General features: G+C 44.1%; 1 protein-coding gene across 1 annotated transcript in view; it reads left to right on the forward strand.

Moving 5' to 3' along the window:
- LOC141231540 (protein ELYS-like) overlaps positions 1 to 19,623 on the forward strand; it is a 61,882-nt gene that overhangs the window by 16,966 nt on the left and 25,293 nt on the right. Inside the window, exons 6-11 of the mRNA XM_073667724.1 lie at positions 727 to 856; positions 3,179 to 3,326; positions 13,713 to 13,814; positions 14,002 to 14,203; positions 14,396 to 14,596; positions 14,807 to 15,188. Of these exons, the coding sequence (XP_073523825.1) occupies positions 727 to 856; positions 3,179 to 3,326; positions 13,713 to 13,814; positions 14,002 to 14,203; positions 14,396 to 14,596; positions 14,807 to 15,188 (1,165 nt within the window). The remainder of the gene's footprint in view (positions 1 to 726; positions 857 to 3,178; positions 3,327 to 13,712; positions 13,815 to 14,001; positions 14,204 to 14,395; positions 14,597 to 14,806; positions 15,189 to 19,623) is intronic.

Consider the following 19,623-nt stretch of genomic DNA (forward strand, 5'->3'; position numbering starts at 1 on the left):
ACCTATGTAATTATGTAAAATATCTTTTTATTTTGTGTTTCACACATTTTTTTAACATCATTAAAAAAGATTTTCTTTTTTTAATTGTTGGCTTGGCATATTATCCCCCATTACAGAGCAAATCTATCGCATCAATGCATTGTAAAGCTCATCTCGATCTGGTCTGGCTCCTTCCTGACACTAATTGGTCATATAATCGCTGGGATCAAAGTGTAATGGGATATTACGGCTTCCTAAATGGCATACATCCCTGACTTGAGTAAGAAATCAGTCCAATGTTGAAACATGTAGCCTTGTATTCCTTTAATAATTTCTGTTGATGACTTTACCTGCCTGTCATACTCTGCAACGCTCGTATCACCCCTTTTTTTCATTTAATTTATAAACTTTTTGTTTGATCTGTATACATTGCTTTTTTCAGCAATGTATACAGCGATCGTGTAATTTCTGCCTTCTTTACGGGGAGTTCTCCATTCCTGCTGCTGCACATCTCCATGCAGCTGCTGATTCTGCAAGGATGTTCCAAAACTAAATTGCAGAGTCATATGCAGACCTCACAGACAATTTTGGCAATCAGCAGGTTATTAATTATGTAATATTTGTTGGCTAAAGCAATCCCCCATAGTCATTTTGCTATGTAAAGATTACGTTGCATTTTGTGAGGAGAGTATCTGAAAAATGTGTTCAGCTATGGATGTATTTTTATACTTTTTCTTTTCTGTGCAGAATGATTTTGACAGATGCCAGCTGGAAAGAGGAGCTGCCAGAAACTCTATAGTGGATCACTATGTCAAAATACTCCCAAGTGTGCAGCAAACTCTGGCCAGATCCTATCCTTCTATTGTTTGGAAGAAAGGTAACTGAAAGTTGTAGCTTTCGGCTGTATGTAATATCTTATTAACTTCACCTTCATTAATTTTGAGGGGACAGATATTGGAATTGCTTTGGCATTTGCTGGAAATTCATAGTTTTCAAGTCAGATGAACTTGAGGTTACTTTGCTTACTTTCTATTACAGCTGTTTAAAAAACATTTAAAGGGATACTGTCACGTTAAATAATGGTATAAACCTGGCAATATAGCGTTAATCTGCAATCTGACTTAAAGGAGTTGTCCACTACTTTAACATTGATGCCCTATCCGTAGGATAGGGCATGAATGTATGATCGGCCAGGGTCCCGCCCGCGGCATCCCCACCGACCAGCTGTTATCGGTGCAGCGGCCGCCGGCCGGAAGTCCTTGCCTGCGGTGCTTGGCTGTCTGTCTGTAGTGGCCGCCGCTTGTAACTGCACATCCTCCTCCCATTCATCGGGAGGCCGATGTGCAGTTACAAGCGGCGGGCACTGCAGGTAGAGACTTCCGGCTGGCGACACCTGACACCGATAACAGCCGATCGGCAGGGGTGCCGCGTGCGGGACCCCAGCCAATCATACATTGATGCTCTATCCTACAGATAGGGCATCAATGTAAAGTAGTGGATAACCCCTTTAAAGCTACTTTGTCCTGAAAGTGCAGCTTCTTAGAGAAAATGAACTATATTACTCCAGGGAGTCGCTGACTTTAAGCCATACAGACAGGTGTGCCCGGCCAGTCACCGCTCACAGCACTTTGACTGACATCTGGCTCTGCACTGATGCACATAAGTAATATAAAGCCTCAAATGTTCCACCCCTCGCTCCAGGTCTGATCTGAGCTCTGCAAGAAATGACCGATCAATACACCACATGGGTCTGTTAGGGGCACCGACGTGTGACGTACAAATAAAAACAATATGCATGTGTCAGAGATGACTAATGGAAGTACCAAATGTAAATGTATAATGTACAGGTAAGAGCAATGCGTATTCAGTGAAAAGAAAGCGATATATAGTGGGACTGCGCATATGACCTTGATCTCCAGCTTGATAAATAGTGTTCAATTCTTATGTGCAAAAGTTCTGCCCATAGACCAATGTGTAAATGCCAAGACAGGAACATTATGGATTGTCGTCTGCCTATTAATACTAAAATGTATGCATAAAATAAACAGAAATGTAGTATCAACATATACTAGCGCCAAAGGAGATGGTAAGGAAGAAATACTAGGCTGCAGCCAGAAGCACGGGTCCTGTGTGACGGCCCGTAAATAGTCATAAATAGATGGTACTGTCGCACTGATTGGAGGTAGCAGAGAATAGAAAAGAGGAGCACGCAAAACAGAAAGTAATATCTAGAATTTATATTAAACAAATTTCACAATGGAAATTAACTTGGACAATAAAATAATATTCCTAAGGAGACCAGCTATATATGATATTTAGGCAAAGCGTTAATAAATATAATGTTTCTCTGTTTAACGTCCATTTGCATGGTAAGAAATGCTGCTGCTATTGGAAACGTGCCTGCTATGCCGCTAAATAGCTCATAGTCTGTAAGAATGAATATACGGTGCTTAGTAAAAGCATACAGTTAGTGGGGCTGGTCCCTTGATTAGAGGTGTGAATTCCTGGTGAGTAAAGAGTGCGGGGTGTCTACTCCCCTGTACGTACTCCGAAGCCCACAGTTACCTGCTGTCAGGTCCTGGGCCATACAGTAAAGCAGGGAGCTGTAATCTCCTAAGTGGTATGTAGAGCCAGGGCACTCCGTCCGGTAGCATCCCTGGTAACCACACGGGCGGAAGGAGCTGGTGACGTCATAGCTGCTGACTATGGTGTCCTATGAAGGCCAGAAAAGAGGCTTCATTATTCATCATTCTTCAGATGATTTGTCAGTGTAGATGAAATAGTATTAAAGGAGTTTTCCAGGCTAAAAAGAACTCTGCAGTCTGTGACTGCACATTGCCGAATTGTGATAAGTTTACAATGCGCACACTGCCACAATTTCCCTTTCAATTGGGTATTTATACAATTTGCATAGTTGCAGCCAGTTTGACTCTCTCGGCCACTACTCTCAATGAAGTTGGCACATGACCACCCACTCTTGTTTAGAATATAGGAGAATTGTTAATTTGTGCTGATTGCACTCAGTCATGATTCGGCAGTCTTCAGTTACATGGTGACGGCAGACAGTTCTAGCGGGCAGCAGAGTTGTCACCGGATAGCGGCCTGTAATGTCTGTAGGTTTGACTACTCTACCATTGTTAAAATACAAATACATATCCAAAATATTCAACACTAAGCAACAGTTTCTTGTTTATTCTAGTGACAAGACCCAAACCTTTATCTACTGTTGCAAAACCGGCTCCCTCAGGGAGTGTGATTACCGAAGCTGACTTTATCCGTAACGTGCTGCTGAAAATAAAGGAAGTGTCTGCAGCTAGTGAGAGTAGAGACTTCTCTCCTTATAAAAGGTAAGAAATGTGCCTGGGCTTTCATCTGAGAATCCGTTTATGGTACTCCCATTCCTACACAGTACTTAAGCTCTTCTATGTTTGAACCAATGTATCTTTTGTGGCACAGTGACATTAAAATGCTTTTGGTAGGAGACCATTTCTGTAGAGTTCTGTAGCTGTAGTCAAGAGACTTGTCTTGTTCTGCTTAGTCATGTAAAACTCAAATGGTATAAATTAATAGAATAGTGAGACATTAAAGGGGTTGTCTGATATAGAAATATCATTTAAGTATGTTTCTCTTATGAAGTGCTCTTGGTCCCCTGACTGCAGCAGTCAGCCTGGACTGGACATGTAATGTGCTGGAAAGTGAGTATGCCTTTTTTTTTTAAATACATATTTTAAGTGCATACATGCATTGCAAATATATATTTTTCCAATACCGGACAACCCCTTTAACTGACTTGTTTAAAACAAAAGGTTTTTTTTGTTTTTTTTTTAAAGTGGTTGCCCATTAAAAGACTCCTTTATTGCTGGCCCCATAAATTAAAAAATTCTCTACTTCCTGGATCTGCATTGCTCATAGATTGTGTACTCCGCCAGTGTCTTGATGAACAATGTCTCATGACTCATGTAAGCCACTGATTGACTACAATCTTCATAATTACATCTTTGCAAAAAGTTTATTCGCCTCAGGATAGAAATGTGAAGGCTGCTGTCAGTCTGCAGCCACCGATTGACTGCGGCAGTCATGTGACCTCAGGAGACATGAAGATGAGTGTCCGTCCTGCTTCGTGTGTGCTCAAGTAGGATTCTACCCTAAATATTTATATAGCAACATTGATTCCATGGTGCTGTACATGAGAAGGGGTTACATGCAAAATACATATCACTTACAGTAAAGAAGCTAACAATGATAGACTGGTACAGGAGGAAGAGGGCCCTGCCCTTGCGGCTTACATTCTACAGGATGATGGGGAAGGAGACAGTAGGTTGAGGGGTTGCAGTAGCTCTGGTGTTGGTGAGGTGGCAGCAAGGTCATGGCAGCCTGTAAGCTTTCTTGAAAAGATGGGTTTTCGGGTTCTGTCTGAAGGATCCGAATGTGATGGCTAATCAAACGTGTTGGGGCCAGATTTCCAGAGGATGGGGAATATTGGGGACAAGTCTTTTAGGCGATTGGGTGAAAAACTAATGAGTGTGGAGGAGAGAAGGTGGTCTTGGGAGGACTGGAGTTTACGTGAGGGAAGATATCGGGATATTAGTTTGGAGATGTACGGAGGAGAAAGGTTATGGATGCCTTTGTAGGTCAGTGTTAGTAGAAGTTTGAACTGGATATGCTGGGGAATTGGGAGCCAGTAAAGGGACTTGCAAAGAGGGGAAGCAGAAGAGTAGCGAGGAGAGAGATAAACTAGTCAGGCAGCAGAGTTAAGGATGGTCTGGAGAGGTACAAGAGTGTTAGCAGGTAGGCCACAGAGGAGGATGTTGCAGTAGTTGAGGCGGGCGATGATGGGGTATGCACAAGCATGTAGTAGATTGAGGGTTTAGGAAAGGACGGATTCTGGAAATATTTTTAAGCTGGAGGCTACAGGAGGTGGCGAGAGCTTGGATGTGCTGTTTGAAGGATAGGGCAGATTCAAGGGTTACTCCGAGGCAGCGGATTTCCGGTACGGGTGGAAGCGTGATGTAGTTTATTACTACAGATAGATCAGGTGGGGAAGATATGTGAGATGGAGGAAAGATAATGAGTTCAGATTTATCCACATTAAGCTTGAAGCGAGAGGAGGAGGATATGGCAAATAGATACTCAGGGATTCTGGACAGCAGAGGTGGATCTGAGTGTCGTCAGCGTGCAGATGGTACTGGAAGCCATGGGAATTTGAGTTGTCTCCAGCCAAGGGTATAGATGGAGAAGAGTAGGGGTCCTAGGACAGAGCCTTGAGGGACTTCAACAGAGTGAGGGCCGGATGAGGAGGTAGCGTGGGAGATTCTAAATGTGTGGTTGGAAAGGTATGATTTGAGGGCAAGGTCTTTGATGCCAAAGGAAGAGAGGATTTGTAGTAGATGGCAGTGGTCAACTGTGTCGAAGGCAGATGACAAATCAAGGAGGAGTATTGATAATTGTCTGTTAGCTTTGGCTATAAGTAAGTTAGTGATTTTGGTCAGGGCCGTTTCAGTGGAATGGTGAGGACAGAAGCCAGATTGTAGGTCGTCGAAGAGAGTTAGATGAGAGGAAAGTTCAGCGTGAACTGCTGTTCAAGGAGTTTGGAGGCGAATGGGAGCAGCAATATGGAGCGATAGCTGGACTTAGCAGTTGGGTCGAGCAATGTTTATTTGAGGATAGACGTGATTGTGGCATGTTTGAAAGCAGAGGGGAAGGTAGCAGATGTTAGTGATAGGTTGAAGAGATGGGTTAGGGATGGAATAAGTGTGGTGGTGAGGTTGGGGAGGAGGTGGAATGTGATGGGGTAAAGTGCACAAGTAGTGAGGTGTGATTTGGAGAGGAGATAAGGAAGTTCACCTTCATTGATGATCGAGAGGGTGGTTATGGTGTAAGGGCATTAGTCTGGTATACAAAGGAGTTTGTGGTGGTCGAACAATAAAGACTTGCCTTGTTTGGTCAATCTTATTTTTGCAGTGTGTGGCAAAGTCCTCAGCAGCGATTAGGGAGGTCGGAGGGGACAGTGCTGGGCGGAGGAGGGGAGTTAAGTGTTGAATAACTGTTTGGGTTTGTAGAATAAGGAAGATACAAGGGATGTAAAGTGGGCCTGTTTAGCAGAGGTGAGGGCTGATTTGAGTGCGAGTGTTGCGTGTTTGAATGCAGTGAAGTCATCTTTCGAATGTGTTTTCCTCCAACACCGCTCCGCAACCCTGGACACTTGCCGAAGCTTTTTAGTGAGGTTATTGTGTTAGGGTTTTCTTTTGATTTGTCGCACTCTGCCATGCACGAGTAGGGCGACCACGACAATAGCTGATGTGAGAGTGGCATTGTAGAAAGCAGTGGCGCTGACTGTGTCGTGGAGTGAAGATATGGATGCTAGTGGTAGAATAGAGTCAGAGTGTGTGAGTGTCTAGATGTGCGAGGTTTCTGCGGGGGGTGTTATGGTTGCTGGACATGGCTGACAGGTGAAGAGGACAGGGATGAGAACGTGAGTAGATGGTGGCCAGATAAGGGGAGAGGGGAGGTTGTGAGGTTAGATAGGGAGCAGAGTCGAGTGAAGATGAGGTCTAGTGTGTGTCCGTCTGTGTGGGTGGCTCAGGAGGACCAAGTCCAAAAGATGAAGTAAGCAACAAGAGTTTGGAGACTGCTGACTGGCGGGTGTCGGTGGGGATGTTGAAGTTACCCATGATGATGGTGGGAATGTCAGCAGAGAAAAAGTGAAGCAGCCAGGTGGAGAATTGTTCAATAAAGGCAGTGGCAGGGCCAGGAGGACGGTATATGACGGCCTCTTGGAGGTTGGAAAGAGAGTAGATGCGGACAGTGTGGACTTTAAAAGAAGGGAGGTTTAGGGACTGTAGAGGTGATATTGGGTTGAAGGTCCAGTTGGTAGAAAGAAGACCCACTCCTCAACCATGCCTGTTACCAGGGTGAGGAGTATGGGTGAAGTGGAGGCCGCTGTAGCACAGCGCAGCAGGGGAGGCAGTGTCGGAGGGTGTCAGCCCAGGAAGGATAGATTGCGAGAGTTAAAGAGGTCATGAATCACATGGAGCTTATTGTAGACAGAGCAGGCATTCCAGAGTGCTCCAGAGAGGGGGAGCAGGGGGTGGACGTCAGGACGGGTTTAATGTAGGAGAGATTGCGGAAGTTCATATTAGGTAGGCAGCGATATGAGGGGGCATAAGAGGGAGGTAGCAGTTGTGTGGGGGTCCAGGATTGGGAGATATGTCGCCAGCAGTGAGGACAAGCAGAGAGCAAGAAAGCAGGTGAAAGGAAAGAGGCCGGCTTGTTTTATGTTTTAGTAGGCGAGATCTGAGGTTGAGGAGCAGGTCTGCAGATGAGGTCAGGTGGGAGGTAAGAGGGATTGAGAGATTATTTGGATAGAGGATGCTGGGGTTTGGGGATAGCAAAGGAGTGAGGATTAGTGGAACAAAAACTGTAAGGGTATATACAAGCATGGTGGTATAGTAAGTGTGGGGGAAAAAGAAAAGCGAAGTACATTTAGTGAACAGTGTTAGGCTGAGTTCACACGATGCGTATTTCATGCGTTTTCCGCGGCGTTTTTGCAGTTGCGGAAACGCATGAAAAACGCATGGTAGAAGGGAAGCAATGTTCCCCAATGGAAATCCGCATGTGCTGTGCCCATGATGCGGATTTTTCCGCAGCGTCAACGCTGCGGTCAAAAATCCGCAGCATGTCAATTAATTTTGCGGAAACGCGGCGATTTCGCCGCCATTGACTTGCATTAGAACGCGCCAATTCCGCAAGACCGCATTTGTACTTGCGTTATTGGCGCGTTCTAATATGCGGATGGTACCCGAGTGTGGAGGAGAGGAGAGTCTCATCCACACCCAGGTACCATTAAAAAAGCTGTAAAAAAAAAAGAATAAAATAAAAAATAAATGTATACTTACCATCTGTCGGCCCGCGCAGCGCTCCCGCTTGGTTCCCGGCACTTGCAGTGAGTTGTAGGACCTGCGGTGACGTCAGAGTCATGTGACGGGTCATGTGACGCTGACGTCGGCAGGTCTTTCAATTCAAAGTTGTCGGCAGCCGGGAACTTTGTAAAGCAGGACAGCGCGGGCCATCGGAGGTAAGTATATACACGCTCTCGGGTCACACTATATAAATCCATGCTGTTTGCATGGATTATATAGTGTGACCTAGTTGTCAAGCACTTTCCAGGTGATGCTAAAATCGCCTGGAAAGCGCTTGTCAATCTGCATGCGGAAACGCATGTCAATCTGCATGTGGATCCGCATGTATTCTGCAGGAAAAACGCATGCACAATCTGCATGCGTTTTTTCTGCCAGGGAGATGCAGAAATGATGCAGAAATTTTCTGCTTCATTACTGCATCGTGTGCACATACCCTAACAAAGAACTTGGCACTCCAGGCTAAATGCTGATGAACAATACTTTTTATTTAGAAAAGCAATCCACTGTAAAAAAAAAAAATTGACACTTCAGTCTAAAATTAGACATTTATCAATACTGAAAGATACAAAAGAAAACAAAATAATCAAAAATTTAACAAATGAGGCATAACAAGTATAAGTATATACCTGGTATGCATGAGATACAAAGAAATGTAAGAACATAATTCCCAATTGGCTTTGGGATGCGGTAGAATAATAATTAAAAAGTACATTACTATTACATACTATCGCCCAGTGGTAGCTCAGTAGACTATTAAATAGGGAGGCAGAGTATTTTAATAGCATGGTAGGGTATAAATCCCATAAATTATAGTGTATCATGTACAGTGGGTACGGAAAGTATTCAGACCCCTTTAAATTTTTCACTTTGTTTCATTGCAGCCATTTGGTAAATTCTAAAAAGTTCATTTTTTTTCTCATTAAAGTACGCTCTGCACAACATCTTGACTGAAAAAAATAGAAATGTAGAAATTTTTGCAAATTTATTAAAGAAAAATTGAAATATCACATGGTGATAAGTATTCAGACCCTTTGCTCATTTAAGTCACATGCTGTCCATTTCCTTGTGATCCTCCTTGAGATGGTTCTACTCCTTAATTGGAGTCCAGCTGTGTTTAATTAACCTGATAGGACTTGATTTGGAAAGGCACACGCCTGTCTGTATAACACCTCACAGCTCACAGTGCATGTCAGACCAAATGAGAATCATGAGCTCAAAGGAACTACCCAAGGAGCTCAAAGACAGAATTGTGGCAAGTCACAGATCTGGCCAAGGTTACAAAAGAATTTCTGCATTACTCAAGGTTCCTTAGAGTACAGTGGTTTCCATAATCCTTAAATGGAAGAAGTTTGGGACCACCAGAAGTCTTCCTAGACCTGGCCGTCCAGCCAAACTGAGCAATCGTGGGAGAAGAGCCATGGTGAGAGAGGTAAAGAATAACCCCAAGATCACTGTGGCTGAGCTCCAGAGATGCAGTAGGAAGATAGGAGAAAGTTCCACAAAGTCAACTATCACTGCAGCCCTCCACCAGTCGGGCCTTTATGGCAGAGTGGCCCGACAGAAGCCTCTCCTCAGTGCAAGACATAGGAAAGCCCGCATAGAGTTTGCTCAAAAACACATGAAAGACTCCCAGGCTATGAGAAATAAGATTCTCTGGTCTGATGAAATGAAGATAGAACTTTTTGGTGATAATTCTAAGCGGTACGTGTGGAGAAAACCAGGCATTGCTCATCACCTGAACAATACAATCCCAACAGTGAAACATGGTGGTGGCAGCATCATGCTTTGGGGGTGTTTTTCAGCTGCAGGGATAGTACGACTGGTTGCAATTAAAGGAAACATGAATGCGGCCAAGTACAGAGAGATCCTGGATGAAAACCTCTTCCATAGTGCTCTGGACCTCAGACTTGGCCGAAGGTGCACCTTCCAACAAGACAATGACCGTAAGAACACAGCTAAAATAACAAAGGAGTGGCTTCAGAACAACTGTGACCATTCTTGACTGGCCCAACCAGAGCCCTGACCTAAACCCAATTGAGCATCTCTGGAGAGACCTGAAAATGGCTGTCCACCAACGTTCACCATCCAAGCTGACGGAACTGGAGAGGATCTGCAAGGAAGAATGGCAGAGGATCCCCAAATCCAGGTGTGAAAACTTGTTGCATCATTCCCAAGAAGACTTATGGCTGTACTAGCTGAAAAGGGTGCTTCTACTCAATACTGAGCAAAGGGTCTGAATACTTATGACCATGAGATATTTCAGTTTTTCTTTAATAAATATGCAAAAATTTCTACATTTCTGTTTTTTTTCAGTCAAGATGGGGTGCAGAGTGTACATTAATGAGAAAAAAAAAATTTACTTTTTAGAATTTACCAAATGGCTGCAATGAAACAGAGTGAAAAATGTAAAGGGGTCTGAATACTTTCCGTACCCACTGTAGATTGTTTTTGTAGCTTGCTATGAGCTATGCCAGTCACGTCATCCAGAAACAGAGCGTATATAGAACAACCAGAATTGCCAGAAACACATGAATCAAAGAATAAGTTGGAATCGCATCTGAATATCATCCTCTGAGAAACAAAACAACGGAAACTCCCTTGATCTGGTCTTTGTACGGCTTTGTTCAATCCCCTACCTAGATAACTCCCCTCTTCCCCTCTCTGATCATAACAGTCTCTCCTTCACGCTCACAAATCCTTGCCCACCCCAGCACACTCCTACCTATCACACATTCAGAAATTTACAAGCCATTAACCCTCTTAGACTCCCTTCACTCATCACTGTCCCCAATCTCCTCTTTTTCCTGTCCTTATCTGGCTGTAAATCACTACAATGACACTCTCAGAAGCACCCTGGACCAAGTAGCGCCCCTCACCCTCAGAACATCTAAACACAAAGTAAAACAGCCCTGGCTGACACCACGAACCCGATTTCTCCAATTATGCTCTAGGAGTGCTGAACGCCTATGGAGGAAAACTCGCACACTAGAAAACTTTATCCACTATGAATTTGTTAAAAACCTATAACTCTTCACGTTGCCAAACAGACATACTTCACCACCCTGATCTCTTCACTATCCAACAACCCAAAAAAACTCTTCGACACCTTTCACTCCCTCCTCAGTCCTAAAGTGCTGGCCCCTATCTCGGACATTTGTGCTGAGGACCTGGCCTCCTACTTCGCAGAGAACATTCATCAGGAAATCAGCTCCCAGCCACCATGTTCCATGACTCCCATCCCTCCCCACATCTCCTCTGGATCACTCTCCACATTTGACCCAGTCACACAAGAAGTAGTCTCCAGGCTCCTCTCTTCTTCTCATGCCAGTCCATGCACCCTATTCTCTCACACCCACTCCAGTCTCTCTCTTCAGTCATCACTACTCTCCTAACTAAAATCTTCAACCTCTCCCTCTCATCTGGTAACTTCCCCTCCTCCTTCAAACATGTCATCATTACTCCATTATTAAAAGAGCCCTCTCTTGACCCTTCCTGCACAAACTACTACAGACCAGTCTCCAATCTCCCCTTTATCTCTAAACTCTTGGAGCGCCTGGTCTACTCCCACCTTACCCTTTACCTCTCCATTCACTCTCTTCTAGACCCATCACAGACCGGCTTCTGTCCTCTACATTCTACAGAAACTGCACTCCTCAAAGTAACCAATGACCTTTTGACAGCAAAACGGAACGGTGACTACTCTCTGCTCATTCTTCTGGACTTTTCTGCAGCTTTCGACACCGTTGACCACCACCTCCTCTCTATGCTCCACTCAATTGGCTTAAAAAGCACTGCTTTCTCCTGGTTCTCCTCTTATCTATCTGACCGCTCTTTGTGTATCATTCGCTGGCTCCACTTCTCCCCCCCCCTTCCTCTTGCTTTTTGGGTTCCTCAGGGTTCAGTCCTTGGCCCACTTCTCTTCTCTCTCTACACTGCCCCAATTGGAAAGACCATCAGCAAATTTGGCTTTCAGTAACATCTTTATCCTGATGACACACAACTATACACCTCATCCCCCGACTTTACCCCCACTGTACTACAGAATACCAGTGACTGTCTGTCCACAGTTTCCAACATAATGTCCGTTCTTTATCTGAAACTCAACCTTTCTAAAACTGAACAACTTCTGCTCCCACCGTTTACTCACCTCCCTAAATCTGACATATCCCTCTCCGTGTGTGGCACCACAATGACGCCGAGCCAGCAGACGCGCTGTCTGGGCGTTGTGTTTGACACCAATCTTTCCTTCACCTTCCATATACAATTTCTTTCCCGGTCTTGTCGCTTGCACCTGAAGAACATCTTTAGAATCCGCCCCTTTCTCTCCTTGGAAACCACAAAAACCCTCACTTTTGCCCTGATCCAGTCCCGCCTTGACTACTGTAATTCTCTATTAATTGGCCTCCCCCTCACTCAACTTTCCCCTCTCCAGTCCATCCTTAATGCTGCAGCCAGGGTCATCTATCTGGCTAATCGTTACTCAGATTCTTCCGCTCTATGCCAGTCATTGCACTGGCTGCCTATACATTATAGGATCCAATTTAAATTGCTTATTCTCACCCGCAAAGCTCTACACAGTGCAGCACCCCCCTACATCTCCTCCCTCATTTCTGTTTATCAGCCTACTCGTTCTCTACGCTCCGCAAGCGACCATCGACTAACATCCGCACTAATCCATACGTCCCACTCCCGGCTCCAAGACTTCTCCCAAGCTGCACCTATTCTTTGGAATGCTCTACCCCAAGAAATTAGGACGAGCCACAACTTACACGGTTTTAGGTGCTTCCTAAAAACACACCTGTTTAGGGTGGCCTATCGCGTTCCCTAATCGAAGTGTTTTTATATTTTTATAGCCCATTCATTATTTCTCCAAACATAAGTCTCCACCGAACCCAAAAGCTCTACAGATTCTGGCTGGTGACGAGCTCATGCAGCCTTTATCTATCGCTCATCCCCTCAAGATGGCTGGACGATTATTGTGAATAGGCCCCTGCACTTTGTGTCACCCCCCACCTCATTGTAGATTGTAAGCTCTTACGAGCAGGGTCATTATTATTTTTGCTTTAATTATTGTATTATCTTTAGCTTTGTTACTTGTGACTGTTGTGTGTGAACCTCTGAATTGTAAAGCGCTGCAGAATAGGTTGGCGCTATATAAGTAAAGATTATTATTATTTACTAGATTGCAGGACTGAGAGAAAAGACATAGCACAAGGTCTGTGGCAACAGCGCTGAGGAATGGCATAACTTTCAGTGCGTAGAGCGCAAAGTGTTATCTGCTGCTTTATCTAGAAAGCTGATAATGTGGGCCGCGCCATGTTTAAGGCGTGTGACCTCTAATGACATGTGACGTTGCGCTCCAGCACAACACGTGTCGCCTTAATGGAGCATTAGGTGGAGATCATGTGACCAGAGGTGACATATCACTATGTCTCAAGTGGTCACTTAAGAAGATGCCCCCTGCAGTGAGATCCTCCCACAGGAGAGAATGGAGAATATTTTCCTGGCATGTGTATGTGGATATGGATATGTGGAATGAGTTGTGTAGGGGAAGCAATGAAAAGATAGAATGCCAAGGTAAAATAAAGCCGAGAAAATACCAGAAGGTAAAAGAAAGGGAGTAGAAAAATAAAGTAAAGCGGAAATAATAATAAAATAGAAATAGAAAAAAAAGATTTTTTCCTTTTGTGCAGCACCATTCTGGGACCATTTAATAGTGGGTTGTCCATTCATGAAAAAACTCTTTAATTACTTTTCCATTCCATAACCCTATTAGAGATGGAAATAGCTGAATGTGATTTTTCTGCTCTTCAGTTTGACAGATGAAAGCCCAAGTCCAGTTTCTCAAGATGCCAAAATGGAAATACATGATGCTTTTGTTGGTAAACCAATATTGAAAACTAGAAGAGACTCCAGGTTAGTGGTACATTTTTTTTCCATGCTGCTGCCTACTGTGCTTTTGGATTGGTTTGTACACACAGAAGGGCTCCCCGTCCGTAATCAGTTATGTCCTGTGTGGACCAACCTTGTTAATTGTTATAGCATTTTTTTATCATGTGTAATTGTGATGCCTTTTATAAACCTAGTTGTTTGTATGTTACAGGCTGTTGGACTCTCCCGTCCACCCTGTCCTGGCAGAACCCTCCTTTGGCACAGATTTTGCAAATGTCCGTTACAAAACACCTTGCAGATCTTTCCTGCTGACTTCCAGCCCTGTCCAATCAAGTCTTCTCAAATCTACACCGATAAAAAACCTTTCCAAAGCATCGGAGTTTAGCTTGCTGCAGACACCTCTGGTGGTAAAGGTAAGGGTTCAGCATCATACATTTTTAGTTTGTTTAGCAAAGGATTGAGATGCATCGCATAATAGCTTTATGCTCTACTCCATTAATTACTCGGGCTTTGAGTCCTAACATTTGTTCTACGGTCTGTTCATTTGTTGATGCTGCTCATCAAATCTTATTGTAGTAACGTTTTTTTTGTGCGTTTCTCTCTAGAAGGCAAAAGCCTTGATGGCAAGCACAAGGGCTTCTGACTATATTGCACGCACTCGCCAATCTGTTCTGAGGTCCAGTACACACACAACTCCTTTGGCCTCGCCTTCAGTTTCCCCTGGAAGATCAATTGCACCTCCTTTACGGTCCAGACAACTAAAAATCTCTTTTATGGAGCAAATTAGCAAGAAATTTAGTAAAGGGGTAAGTCTCGCATTATGCATAGTGGTCTGATTTGATGTGGGCATGCTTAACGTAAGTATATTACACTGTTTTTAACATTTATGAATTGAGCACCTTTTTATGTCATGTTAAAAAAAAAAATTGTGTTCGTTAACACCTTAAATAGTTTTCCTCTAGTTCTTTTTTTGTCGCATCATTTTTTTTTAATACTAAGCAATATTTTACTAACAGATTTTGTCAACTGCGCAAGAAGAGCCCAGAATTTCTCCTGTTCTGAAGTCTGGTCGAGACACTATGTGGGCAGAAAGAGTGGCTATGCTTACCGAAAATGATGCCAATACAGACAATGATGAAATGGATGAATCTTCATCTGGAATTCAAGATGGAAGCCCAAGCAAAATGGAGGCTAGCCAAGACGCAAGCAATGTGTCTGCAAGGTCTAACCAGACAACACTAGAGTATCATGATGCTCCAACACCTGAGGACAAGGTGGTTTCAACAACTGTGAATTCTTCAGGTAGTGAACAGCAGCCACATGCTGAGCTGGACCGTGTGCTAGTAACTGGAGATGTCCACCACCCAATTGTGGAAGCCCTGGAGACACCAGAGAAAGGTATGTCACATCCATGATGTCCTGTGTGTGCTCATGTTTGATTGCAGGTAGAGCAGCGCATAAAATACTCACACACCATTGTATAGAGGCGGCAGAGATTGACATGTGGCTTTGGAGGAAATCTTTACCATAATTAGCAATGTAATTATATCTCCTCTGCCACATTTATGCCTATGAGGTTGTTCATATCAAGGTGTGAGACCCGCAGATAACTTGTGCATTATGGTCTGCGCTCAGACCAAGTTTCAAGAACCTCTGCATGAGCATTAAATAAGACTAAGAATTAATTTAGAGTCCCCCTCTTTTTTTTTTGTGCACAAAAAAAGCCAGACTACATCAGTTTGTTTCAATTCTCATCCATTTAGAGCACATGGATCCGAGGGTTCGCTTTTATTTTGTATGGATCCATTTAGGGGACGAATTTGATGTACAAATTAGATCAGAAGCAGACATGTTTCTATTCGTATATTTGTCTTCAATTTTTTTTTGCAGGCAATCGGTCCACAAAAAAATTGATGTCAGCATGCTCATCGACTACAATGGGTGTTATGCATACTCACGGTCAGAGCGGCTGCATCACTAGATGAGGCGCGGCCTCGCTGCATACAAGTGTATGAAGCAAGGCTGCGCCCACTGGACGGCTGCGTCACTAGACGAGGCCTCGCTCCATACAAGTGTATGAAGCAAGGCTGCTCCCACTGAACGGCTGCGTCACTAGACGAGGCGCGGCTTCGCTCCATACAAGTGTATGAAGCAAGGCTGCACCCACTGGAAGACTGCGTCACTAGACGAGGAGCTGCTTCGCTCCATACAAGTGTATGAAGCAAGGCTGCGCCCACTGGACAGCTGCGTCACTAGACGAGGCACAGCCTCACTCCATATAAGTGTATGAAGCAAGGCTGCGCCCACTGAACGGCTGCGTCACTAGACGAGGCACGGCCTCGCTCCATACAAGTGTATGAAGCAAGGCTGCGCCCACTGGACGGCTGCGTCACTACACGAGGCGCGGCTTCGCTCCATACAAGTGTGTGAAGCAAGACTGCGCCCACTGGATGGCTGCGTCACTAGATGAGACGCGGCCTCGCTCCATACCAGTGTATGAAGCAAGGCTGCACCCACTGGACAGCTGCGTCACTACACGAGGCGCGGCCTCGCTCCATACAAGTGTATGAAGCAAGGCTGCGCCCACTGGACGGCTGCGTCACTACACGAGGCGCGGCTTCGCTCCATACAAGTGTATGAAGCAAGGCTGCGCCCACTGGATGGCTGCGTCACTAGATGAGACGCGGCCTCGCTCCATACAAGTGTATGAAGCAAGGCTGCGCCCACTGGACGGCTGCGTCACTACACGAGGCGCAGCTTCGCTCCATACAAGTGTATGAAGCAAGGCTGCGCCCACTGGACTGCTGCGTCACGAGATGAGGCGCGGCCTCGCTCCATACAAGTGTATGAAGCAAGGCTGCGCCCACTGGACGGCTGCGTCACTACACGAGGCGCGGCCTCGCTCCATACAAGTGTATGAAGCAAGGCTGCGCTCACTGGACGGCTGCATCACTACACGAGGCGCGGCCTCGCTCCATACAAGTGTATGAAGCAAGGCTGCGCTCACTGGACGGCTGCGTCACTAGATGTATGGAGCTGAATAAATATGGAGTAAGTATGGAGCTGAAGAATAAAGCTGCCTTATCAATTTTACCACACCCGGAGTAGAATAAAAAAAATTAAAAAAAAAAACAATTCCTGAATTGTTGGTTTTTGTTTATTCTGCCTCCCAAAAGCTGGAATAGAAAGCGATCAAAAAATGTCACGTGCCTGAAAATGGTACCAATAAAAAACGTCAACTCATCCCGCAAAAAGCAAGCAGTCACATGACTGCCGACCAAAATATGGAAAAATTATAGCTCTCAAAATATGGCGATGCAAAAACTAGATTTTACAAAATATGTGTCTTTTAGTGTGTGACAGCTGTCAATCATAAAAACCCGATATGATTCTGGTATCTCTGTAGTCGCACCGACCCGAAAAATAAAGTCGTCTAATCACTTATACCGCACTAGGAACGGCGTGAAAAATAAACGCTGGGGTTGGGGTTGAGGTTAGGGTTGTGCTAATGTTAGGGTTGTTTTTTTTTTTTTTTTCAAAAGAAAAAAAAAAATGACGATATGGCAACTAGTGTTGAACGCAAGTGGTCGCTACTTGAGTTTGCATTCGGTGCTCGGGTATGCATTGAGTATCGCGGGTGCTCGAGTCTCCGGCCCACATACTTCGTGGCCAAAAAAACCTCGTGGGGATTGCCTGCCATGCATGAGCGATCCCAGCATGTTTTTTTGGGGGTGTCTAATAACCGTGAAACATGCGGGCAGGGACTCGAGCATTTCACTTGAGCACCCGTGATACATGGTGCATACCCGAGTACCCGATGCAAACTCAAGCAGCGAGCACTTTTTCTCAAGACTAATGACAGCTTATTCAATATGATGACCTAATGTCATCAAATTCTGTCTCGTACCTCTGGGTTCAAAATGTTCACTATAACCCTTGATAAAATCCTTGAGGAGTGTAGTTTCCCAAATGGTGTCACTTGTGGGGGTTTCCACTATTTAGGCACATCAGGGGCTCTCCAAACGCGACATGGGGTCCGCTCTCGATTCCAGACGATTTTGCGTTCAAAAAGTCACACAGTGCTCCTTCCCTTCTGAACTCTGCCGTGCGCCCAAACACTGTATTTTCCCCACATATGGGGTATTGGCGTACTCAGGAGAAATTGCACAAAAGTTTTTGGGGTCCTTTTTCTCCTCCTACCCTTGTGAAAATAAAAAAATTGGGGCTAAAACATCCTTTTTGTGGAAAAAGTTTGATTTTTTTATTTTCATGGCTCCATGTTATAAACTTCTGTAAAGGACTTGGGGGTTCAAGGTGCTCACCACACATCTAGATAAGTTCCCTGAGGGGTCTAGTTTCCAAAATGGTGTCACTTGTGGGGGGTTTCCACTATTTAGGCACATCAGGGGCTCTCCAAATGCAACATGGCATCCACTAATTATTCAAGCAAATTTTACATTCAAAAAGTCAAATGGCGCTCCTTCCCTTCCGAACCCTGCCGTGCGCCCAAACAGTGGTTTTCCCCCACATATGGGGTATCTGCTTACTCAGGAGAAACTGCACAACAAATTTTGGGGTCCATTTTTTCCTGTTACCCCTGCGAAAATAAAAAAAATTGGGTCTAAAGTAACATTTTTGTGAAAAAAGTTAAATGTTAATTTTTTTTCAACCACATTCCAAAAATTCCTGTGAAGCACCTGAAGGGTTAATAAAGTTCTTGAATGTGGTTTTGAGCACCTTGAGGGGTGCAGTTTTTAGAATGCTGTCACTTTTGGGTATTTTCTGTCATAAAGACCCCTCAAAGTGACTTTAAATATGATGTGGTCCCTAAAAAAATGGTTTTGTCAATTTTGTTGGAAAAATGAGAAATCGCTGGTCAACTTTTAACCCTTATAGCTCCCCAATAAAAAAAATTTTGGTTCCAAAATTGTGCTGATGTAAAGTAGACATGTGGGAAATGTTATTTATTAACTATTTTGTGTGACCTATCGCTCTGATTTAAGGGCATAAAAATTCAAATTTTGAAAACTGCTAAATTTTCAAAATTTTTGCCAAATTTCCATTTTTTTCACAAATAAACGCAAGTGATATTGAAGAAATGTTACCACTATCATGAAGTACAATATGTCACGAAAAAACAATCTCAGAATCAGTGGGATCCGTTGAAGCGTTTCAGAGTAATTACCTCATAAAGTGACAGTGGTCAGAATTGTAAAAATTGGCCTGGTGATTAATGTGCAAACCACCTTGGGTTGTAAAGGGGTTAAAGCCCTATTCACACTTTGCAGAGGAATGGTGTTGATTTGAGGACAGTCTTTGAGTAACGAAATGCACAGCATGTCCATTTTGTTGCAGATACTAAGCAGATATGCTGGGTCCTCTGTAAAATCAGCCTGTCAATACAATGTGCAAAGTGTGGCTGTGCATGATAAGACCATGTCATTTCCCCTTACACTTGCCATTTCTTGAATGCATGTGATCATATGCGAGCTGACCCTCAAAGAACACTAAAGCAAACAATTAGGGATATCCTGAATGGCTCGTCTGTCATGGTTGCACTGTAAAGATGGTCGTTTTAGAAGATTGATCAGCAATTTGTATTTATAAAATATGATGCGGTCTCTGCTGTTATCTGTGGCCTAGTGTCAGCATAAATTTATGCGATGCAGATCTGCCATCGAAACACTATTCAACTACAGCCAGCACCCAACAACATCCCCTCAAAAAATCCAAAACTTACTTGCATTTTTCTTAAGATATCTGCATTCAATCTTCATCTGTCATAAAAAGGCATCAAAATGGAGTTTAATCTTAATGGGCTTTTCCAGCCATC

This window comes from Phyllobates terribilis, unplaced genomic scaffold (genome assembly GCF_046119375.1).
Source record: "Phyllobates terribilis strain yellow unplaced genomic scaffold, ASM4611937v1 Scaffold_520__1_contigs__length_1232081, whole genome shotgun sequence".
NCBI classification, from domain to species: Eukaryota; Metazoa; Chordata; class Amphibia; order Anura; family Dendrobatidae; genus Phyllobates; species Phyllobates terribilis.